The sequence below is a fragment of the Colobus angolensis genome, unplaced genomic scaffold (genome assembly GCF_000951035.1).
Source record: "Colobus angolensis palliatus isolate OR3802 unplaced genomic scaffold, Cang.pa_1.0 Scaffold11, whole genome shotgun sequence".
NCBI classification, from domain to species: domain Eukaryota; kingdom Metazoa; phylum Chordata; class Mammalia; order Primates; family Cercopithecidae; genus Colobus; species Colobus angolensis.
The window spans coordinates 1761537-1770478 of record NW_012112030.1 but is presented as its reverse complement, the minus strand read 5'-3'; the positions used below and the strand labels follow the sequence as shown (position 1 = coordinate 1770478).

The 8942-nt window shown below is 58.5% G+C and overlaps 1 protein-coding gene across 3 annotated transcripts in view; it reads right to left on the bottom strand.

Moving 5' to 3' along the window:
• The window catches only part of PLEKHG6 (pleckstrin homology domain containing, family G (with RhoGef domain) member 6), an 18652-nt gene that overhangs the window by 9206 nt on the left and 504 nt on the right, over nucleotides 1–8942 (bottom strand). Inside the window, exons 1-13 of one of the 3 annotated variants that reach the window (XM_011951683.1) lie at nucleotides 8726–8887; nucleotides 7464–7669; nucleotides 6041–6196; nucleotides 4370–4534; nucleotides 3898–3993; nucleotides 3630–3680; nucleotides 3145–3294; nucleotides 2138–2248; nucleotides 1854–2003; nucleotides 1557–1694; nucleotides 1131–1250; nucleotides 674–806; nucleotides 443–558 (exon numbers count right to left, since the gene is read on the bottom strand). In XM_011951683.1, the coding sequence (XP_011807073.1) occupies nucleotides 443–558; nucleotides 674–806; nucleotides 1131–1250; nucleotides 1557–1694; nucleotides 1854–2003; nucleotides 2138–2248; nucleotides 3145–3294; nucleotides 3630–3680; nucleotides 3898–3993; nucleotides 4370–4534; nucleotides 6041–6196; nucleotides 7464–7601 (1524 nt within the window). In that variant the 5' untranslated portion in view covers nucleotides 7602–7669; nucleotides 8726–8887. Of the gene's footprint in view, nucleotides 1–442; nucleotides 559–673; nucleotides 807–1130; nucleotides 1251–1556; nucleotides 1695–1853; nucleotides 2004–2137; nucleotides 2249–3144; nucleotides 3295–3629; nucleotides 3681–3897; nucleotides 3994–4369; nucleotides 4535–6040; nucleotides 6197–6639; nucleotides 7179–7463; nucleotides 7670–8725; nucleotides 8888–8942 lie in introns of those variants that run through there. The other 2 variants (XM_011951674.1, XM_011951692.1) reach the window with 2 other exon arrangements.

Genomic DNA, 8942 nt, shown 5'->3' with positions numbered 1-8942 from the left:
TCCTTCCTTCCTTCCTTCCTTCCTTCCTTCTTTCCTTCCTTCCTTCCTTCCTTCTTTCCTTCCTTCCTTCCTTCCTTCCCTCCCTCCTTCCTTCCTTCTTTTTTTCTTCAGGGTCTCACTCTGTCACCTAGGCTGGAGTGCAGTGGCACAATCTCAGGTCACTGCAACCTTCACTTCCTGGGCTCAAGTGATTCTCCTGCCTCAGCCTCCAGAGTAATTGGGACTAGAGGCACACACCACCATGCCTGGCTAATTTTTGTATTTTTAGTAGAGACAGGGTTTCACCATGTTGGCCAGCTGGTCTCAAACTCCTGACCTCAGGTGATCCGCCTGCCTCGACCTCCCAAAGTGCTAAGATTACAGGTGTGAGCCACCGCCGTGCTCCCATTTCTGAGCTCTGGGGACCCCTGCCCATGCCTCCCCATCCCTGGCTTTCCCGTACCTGAGCCTGCTGGGTCTTCTCCAGCCACCGGGCACGGTCTGTAGGACTGGGACAGTGCACAATGAGGGCGCTGGAGACACACTGGAATTCAGTGAGGTGGATCAGCAGGAAGCTGTCTGGATGGAGGAGACAACCTTCGAGAGGCCAGCCTTTATTTGATCTCAATCCCAGCCCCTCCTTCCCCTCGCTAAGAAGAGGGAGAAGAAAAGGCTCCCTGCAGGAAGCACATACGAGGGTCTCTCAGGGGTTGGCACACGAGCTTCTCCAGCATCAGAGGGGGGCGGATGACCTTGGCTTTGTCCACCTTGCGTTGGGGCTTGGTCACGAGGAGCACATCAGAGAAGAGGAACAGGTACACGTCCAGCTGGGGGTGGGGGTGTAGGGGAAAGAGACAGGGTCAGCTGGAGCCAGCGGCAGGGCTGGTCCAGGAGGAGGCACAGGCATGGTGCGCAGGCACACAGGGACACACGCAGAGCCTAAATGCGGGAGTGGCCAGGGCCGTCACTTTGGTCCCGTCTCCCGATTTACAGGCAGGGAAAGTGGCTGGCTCCGGGTCACACAAATGACTGGGGCTTAGCCAGAACCACATCCTTTTCCCAAAACCCCTCTTCTCCCACTTCTGGCGTTTCTGCCTCTTACCTTCTCCCACCATGCCCCGTCCCCTCCACTCTGTCCGCAGCACCCTCACCTTCCCTTCTCGTCCCTCCTTCACTCGCACGGGTCCCTCCAGCAGCAGCTGTCTGGTGTGCTCAGAGGCAACCCCCAGCATGGGGGATGTCAGGTCCAGGGTGGAGAATGGACGCAGGTTCTGAGGGACACAGAGGGGAGGGGTCAGGGTGCTCGGCAGGCTGCCTGGACTTCCTGGCCAAGAGCGGCTCCTGGTTCCGCCACCAACACCTTTCTGTTTCTGTCCTTCCCCCATGGGCTAGAGGAAGCCTCCCAGTGCCTGCTTTTTACTCTTCTGACCTCTACCCCTTGGCCTGTCACCACCGGGAAGGAATGGTGGACACCCTCGTGGCACCCAAGGACGGGGCGTTCCGGCCTCGCCAGGCTCCCCTTCACCAGTATCCCTGGGACCTTGCTTTTCCTGGGCCCCTTCCCTCTGCCCTCTCACCTTCTCCACCTCATCACTGGGTGGCTCCAGCACCTCGTAGGGCCCGATACGTTGGGCTGCAGCCACCAAGCTCTCTTGCTCTTCACCCTGGCGGACCTGTCCATTGATGTGTCGCAGGAATGACTCCACGGCTTCGATCTAGGTGGGGTTGGGGGTGCGGGAGGAGGGACGGCTCAGCGCCTCTCCCAACCAACGCCAGCCACAGCACAGCGCTACACTGTCACAGACACACTAAGAAAGAGACCCCCTTCCCAGTCCCTGACGCACCAGAGTCCTAGCTCCCCCCGGGGCACCTACCATGGCATTCAGGGCCTCTTGGGCGCGCGCCTCGGGGCTCCTCTTGAGCACAGCATGCAGCAGCAGTGGGTACTTGGTGATGCGCTGGTGGGGCTTGATGAGCAAGTCACAGAGCATCTGCCTCCCGGAGCGCTTGTGCTTCTCACACCACTGCAGGGAAGGCGGGTGGGGCTCAGCGGTTTGCTCCCTCCTGCCCTGCCTAGTGGTGAACTCAGCCTCAGGCTCAGCTGGAGACTAGCTGGCTAAGATGCACCCGTCCCCCTCCCCGGCACCCCTTCTCCCACCTGCACGAAGGCATGGAAGAGAGGGTTAGTTTCTTGCTGCTCTCGGGCGTAAGCCATGGTCTGCTTCACTCGGAGGCAGTACTGGACATACGGGTGGAACCTCTGGCCAAACTGGAGAGACAGATACAAGAGGTGGGGAGCGGGCACGGGGAGAAGACCATGAATACGGGCTCTGGCTGCAGGACCCGGGGGCAGGTGAAGAGAGGCTCATGGAGGCCCTTAGCCCAGCTCCTGACAGTCCCTCCCTCCCAGGATCCTCCCAGGAATGCTCTCAAGGCTAGGCCCCTCTCTCTGGATTCCAGGGAGGAGCCTGAGGTCCCGACGCGGACCTAGAGCTCTCTGAACTCCCTCCATCCACAGTGCTACTGGGGCCTGCTGCTCTGAACTTACTCTCCCACCATCAATAATTCAGCTGCACCGTTTTCAGGACATTGCAGATCCCATTTCACCCTGGGGGTGGGGTGGCGACCTAAGGGTTTTCTCAGAAGCCTTGCTCCTGTGGAGGGGGTGCCTACGGCTCCCAGGAGAAGTACGGCCTCCCTCTCTACCCCACTGCAACTTTTTCCTGCAGGGCCCACATTTTCCTGGCTAGGTAACATTGTAGAAGAAAGTCAGACCCTAGGCCCTCTTGCTTTCTCTTGTCACTCTTCTCCATGCCCCGGGTGCCTCCTGTGGCCTTTTACCCCCGCCCAAGTCATCTTAAGGGTCCCCTCACTTAGGCCCCATTGGCTGCACCCAGCTTTTGTAGTTGATGGGAGCCGAGGTGTGACCCTCCCCTGAGACAGCGGCGTTTTCATTTCATAAGGGCCTCCAGAACAAGGAACCTGTGGCACAGAGGTCAGACTTGTGGCATGAAGGGAGCAGGTGAGGTGATATTAGGGGTAGGGGCTATGTCCTGCGGCCCTTCGAATCACAGAGAGTTGCGTACTGCGGGTATGCCCTACACACAGGACCCCCGCAGGCTCCCAGTCCTGCCCCATCCGGACACAGCCCTTCACAGGCCTCACCGTGAGGAAGCCACTTTCCAGACCAATGGGGTCCAGGGGCTGGCCCGAGGCCCGAGTTTCCTCCAGGGTGGGCCCCAGCACCTCCTCCCAAAAGCTCCGGTGGGTTCGAATCAGGCTGGGGACATTTCCAAACAGGGTCTCAGCTGACACCTGAAGGAGGGAGCAGAACTGAGTAGCACACCTTTGGCAGGTCACCAGGGGTGGCACTGGCCCGGGAAAGGTGAGGACCCTAAGCTTGGACAGCAGGGGTGGGGGTGAAGAGGGATGAACGGGGCAGTGGGCCTGGAAGATCTCAAGGATGCCAGTCTGGGAAATGGGGGGCCTGTGGCCTGCTTGGAGTCCCCAGTAACAGGGAAGTAGGGAGGGCAAGGCGTCCCAAAAAACAGGGCAGTGGGAATTTAGAGAGGGATGGCTGCAGGGCCCACCTTCATCCCCAGGCTCAGAGCTCGGGCTGTGCCAGGATCCCCCCCTGAGCACCCACTCACTTCCGTCAGCAGTCCCACTCGCTGCAAGTTCAGCAGGCCAGCGGCTAGGAGCTGCAGGGAGGGGGATGAGGGTCTCAGGACCCAGCGCAGCCCTTCAGTGTCACCTCCCACCCCCCCATCAACTTCGGTACTGCTGACCTATCTTCTTGGCTCCCAGAGTGGCCTGAAATCCTGCCCCTCCCTCCCCCAGTGACCTGTCTTCCAGTCTGGGAGGATGGGGGATCATGCAGGGAAGATGGGGCCAGGGCTGGGGCTGAGGGAGGCTCACGTCAGTCATGATCTTGAGCTTTCTCACGTAGATCAGCTCAGTGGTCAGGAGCTCCCACAGGGCCTCCTGTTGGTGGCACAGCTCCCGGCTCATCTCCTGGGGTGGGGAGAATGCTGGTTCAGTTGGGGAATGATAATTAGAATGGCATGTATCAGCTGCTAAGTGCTACTGGATCCACTTCATAGGTTCTAGGAACTTTGTACATGACCATGAACTTTTAATCCTCAAACCAATGTGTAGGTGGTATTATCCCCACTTTACATATGTGGTAACTGAGGCCCAGAGAATTTTACTGTCTTGACCAAGGTCTCACTAGTAAGTGGCAGAGCTGGGGTCTGAACCCAGATCAACACGTTTCCAGATGCTTTTTCCACATGACCCCACTACCCAAGGCCTTTCCCTCCTCTAGAGCAGAATCTGTGTCTGCATTCACGCCGTGGGGACGGACTCACCTTGTGAGTTTCAGGCTCACCTTGTGCCCAGGCACCAGCTCCCTCCAGGACTTCTCCATGACCAGGCCGCTGTCGCCACCCTCTCCTATCTCCCAGTGCCGCCGGTCCTCAGGGGGCAGCCGGGGCATCCCAAACATGCTGAAAGTGTGCAGCCTCACCTCCAGCTCATGGGCCTTGGTGACTTCCTGGGGGAGCCAAGCAGGGCATCAGCTCTGGCCACATCCTTGGCACCTAGCCACAGGGCTCCAGGAGGGCTGTGTGTGTGTGCATGTGTGTTTAAGTGTGTGTGTGTCTGGAACGGGAGATGGCAGGCAGCACTGAGTATGAGTGGGGACACGGAGGCCTGGAGGACAGGGGTCGGCCCCAGTTGGAATTCCGGGGAAAAAGGCATTGCTGGAATGTGGGTGAAGAGGCACCCTGCTCTACAGAAAGATCCCTGGAGAGGGGTCTGATCTAGGCTCCCTGACAGGACAGAGGCCTGCCATGGGTCTCCTGAATCAGAATGAGGTAGGGGAGGGACAGAAACAGACACACAGAGGGAACTTCACGTGAATCAGAACAAGACTTAGAGAACCAGTGGTCTCAGGCACCACTTTGACAATTTGCCCATAAAATGGCATTTTTTATGAAGCAGCATGGCTTACATTTTACAGGTTTCTTTTTTCTTTTTTTTTTTGAGACGGAGTCTCGCTCTGTTGCCCGGGCTGGAGTGCAGTGACCGGATCTCAGCTCACTGCAAGCTCCGCCTCCCGGGTTTATGCTATTCTCCTGCCTCAGCCTCCCGAGTAGCTGGGACTACGGGCGCCCGCCACCTCGCCTGGCTCGTTTTTTGTATTTTTTAGTAGAGACGGGGTTTCACCGTGTTAGCCAGGATGGTCTCGATCTCCTAACCTCGTGATCCGCCCGTCTCGGCCTCCCAAAGTGCTGGGATTACAGGCTTGAGCCACCGCGCCCGGCCTCTTTTTTTTGAGATGAGTTTTGCTATTGTCACCCAGGCTGGAGTGCAGTGGCACAATCTCGGCTCACTGCAACCTCCACCTCCTGGGTTCAAGCGATTCTCCTGCCTCAGCCTCCTTAGTAGCTGGGATTACAGGTGCCCGCCATGATGCCCAGCTAATTTTTTTTTGCATTTTTACTAGAGACGGGGTTTCACCATGTTGGCCAGGCTGGTCTCGAACTCCTGACCTCAGGTGATCCACCCGTCTCGGCCTCCCAAAGTGCTGGGATTACAGGCGTCAGCCTCCGCGCCCGGCCCATTTTACAGGTTTCTTTGGCACCAAGTAATGTGAGCAACAGACACTCCTGACCCTCACTCACTCCATCCGAATGTGGCTCGAGAGGAGGGGTGAGGCTCACAGCGGCGGCGAAGGATGGTGTGGTCCTGAGGATGGAGGGAGCATACCTGACTCTCAGCAACTTGGTAATTTGACTTGGTAATTTTCAAAAACTGAAAGCTCAATATCAATTGTTTGTCCACATTTAATCAAAGTGTCTCAAGTCAAAGTCCCTGGTTGCCACGCATGGACCAAGGAGAGATATGTCCCTGAGGGGCCCTAGGCAGAGCCATGTCTGACTGGCAGGCAGCAGCCTCCTGGACCTGTGGTCTCAGCCCCCGGGGCTTGCCGGTCATCTGTGGAGCCATCACAATTGGGGCTGTATGCGTGGGGATGGGAGGAGAGGGACCCCCTTACCTTGAGTTTGGGCGAGTGAGGCAGGCCAGCCCCCACATGGCCCCCGTGCCTCTTCTCGGGCTCTGGATCTCGCAATCTCATGGGTGACAGGCCTCGGGACTGGCCAGAACCCCTGACAAAGGGGACATACTGCTGGAGGCGTCGGCGACTGGGATCCTGGGAGAGGAGTAGGGGAAGTTCTGGGGGTGCCTCCCTTTCTCCAGAAACCCCAGAGAGGTAGTAGGGGGGCCGTCTTGGCTCTAGATGTTGTTCCCCCACCCTGGTAAGTCGGGCTGGCTCACTTCTCCCCGCAAACCAGTTTGGTGTGGGCTGCTCCTGCCCTGAGTCACAGCAGCTGCTGCCAGCAAGGCTAAGCTGAGTGGGCAGGGGCATGACAGCCTGGCTCCCCGAGTGGGCCTGGGGCAGAAGTGGGGCCTCCTCACGAGCAGGTGCACAGGCACACACATGCCCGGGCTCTGGTGTGTGTGCCCCCACTGCCTCCTGCTCTCCGTACCACGGGGGGTGCATGGACAAGGCATGGTGCATACAGCATTCTGGTCTCTCATAACTCTCCTTGTCTGTGACCAGCCTCCCTCACACATGGGGACGAGGGCACACACATGTGCAGCCTCCTCCCCAGGGGCGTGCAGCCTGCATCCCATCCAGCTGGGAGTAGCTGCCCTTCCGTGTGAAAGGCTGAGGCCACTGCCACCACACGGCTCCTCCCAAGGCAGGCCTGGTCACATTCCTTCATTTGCCTGTGGCCTGAATTACCCCACATGCTTCCTAGTCTCCCTTCTCACCCACAGCCTAGGAAAGTCCCATCTCCACAGGCAAAATTCTCGTGCGGTGAGGCAGGGGATATCCCAGCCACAAGCAGAACTGTCCTCAACGTGGAGGGGAAGCCTGCAGGCTGAGGGACAGACTTGACTTCCACACCCCTCTCCTTGGTCAGGATTGGAGGAGGGCCAGGCAGGTCGAGCCAGGGGTGGAGCCAAGGCAGGCACCCTCCTGTCCCTACCCACCACTGGAGGAGTAGGGACACCTTGAACCTTTGCTCATCTTCATCCTGACTCAGGGAGAGACAGATCTCAGGAAGCCCTCAAACTCTTGCCAAGCAGAGGCGGGTGCCTGGGAGGCGCCAGCTCTGGGGTTTGATGACCTTACCCGCAGCTCTGTCTGAGACCTGTCTAACAGCACTCCTCTACGGGCCTGGCTTCTCCTGGCTCTGCCTCTCCCGCCCAGCTGTCTGGGACTGGGGTGTGACATCCCTGGAGCCTGGCCCTGTCACTGCCCTCCACTTCCCCGCAACCCAGGAAGGAAGAGTAGGGTAAGGGGCAGGAATAGCTCAACCTCTGAACCTGTAAGGGGACAGAGGCTCCACAGCCTGGGTGTCCTCCCTCCTGCCCCACCAGGTCACTTTTGGGGCACAGTCTGGACTCACCAGCACAAGGCCTCCTCGGGGATAGAGACTGCCAGCAGTGCTCTGAGCGGAGGCTCGATGCCGACCCCCATAAGTCTCAATGCGGGAGGCCACGAGTCCTTGGAGGGGGCCCTCATTTGGAGGACCAAAGGCCTTCATCCCTTCTCTGCTGGGTCACCTCCAAAGGGCCATATCTTCAATGTCCAGGAGAAAGAGGTCCCCTAGGGCTGCAAGAGAGAAAAGAGAGGAATGGAAGGGCCATTCCCAATCAGCGAATGGCACCAGGTGGGAGACCAACACTGGTGGGGGACCCGGGCAGGAGGGTATAGTGGGGGAGGAGAGGGCCAAGGGCTTAGTCACTTGTTGGGGGGAACGTGGCTGCCTCATCTATGACTTGATGGGAGCAGGGTAGGTCCAGGTACGTACTGTGTAAGAAGCCGCTTGGAGATGTACCTCCTCTCTCACATGTGTGCATATTTGAGGTACCAGCTCCTGCACTGGTCTCAAATGGGAACAAGGGTCACAGACAGGTCTCAGGCCTTCTGGATACACCCAGGTGGGAGGGTTCTCCCTGCACCTAGATATAACCCCATCCCCTCCCCCATATCAAGCCTGGGAAAAAGCTGGAGGGAGGCCATGGTGGGTGGGGTGGGCTGGGAGTGGGGGTGGCTGGAGACAGTCCAGTCTGCCACCAGTTTTTGTACAGCCTGCAAGCCTTTACATATTTACACAGTTGAAACAATTTCTGCCCCCCTGCAAAAAAACCACCAATATTTTGGGACAAGTAAATATTATATGATATTCAAATTCAGTGTCCATAAATAGAGTTTTGCTGGAATCCATTCTCCTCTGCTGGTCTCCTAATAATCTGTGACCGCTTTCTTGCTAGTTGGGACAGACGGTGTAGGCTGCAAAGTCTCTAATATTTACTGTCTGGCCTTTACTGAAAGGCTTGCCCGTCTCTTAGCCGAACCCTCCCGGCCACAGACAGGGAGGTGACTGGGGCCAGCTGTCCGGCCACCGGCCGTAGAGATCAGTCAAATAGAAGAGTTTCTCGGGCTATATATTTGGTCCTCCCCAGCCTCTGGGAACACCACCATGGAGCTGGTGGCCAGGCATGGGGCTCCATCCTTCCCGGCTAAACCTGGAGGGAGGGCCTGCCCTCGAGTGGGTAGGGCCTGGAAGAGGAGAGGCCTCCTAAGGGGCGCTGGGCTCAAGGAGGCTGCGCAGGTGCTTGTGCCCCGACCAGGTGAGCCTGAGGTCCCGACTCAACCCTCCCTTACTTTCCTCCGATTTAGGAGCAGAAGAGGAAACGTTCGCTGTCCCTCCGGCCGCCTCCCAATAGTCCTCCCTCCGAGGGCGCTGTCTCCCTCGCACTGCTCCCTACCCAGGGTCGTTTCTCAGCCTAGCTCCCGGCTCCCCTCCTCCCGCCTTCGGGAGGCCAGGCCTTCCTTCCGCTTCGCCCCGGCTTCCAGACCCCGGGTCCCGGCCGCCCCGCCC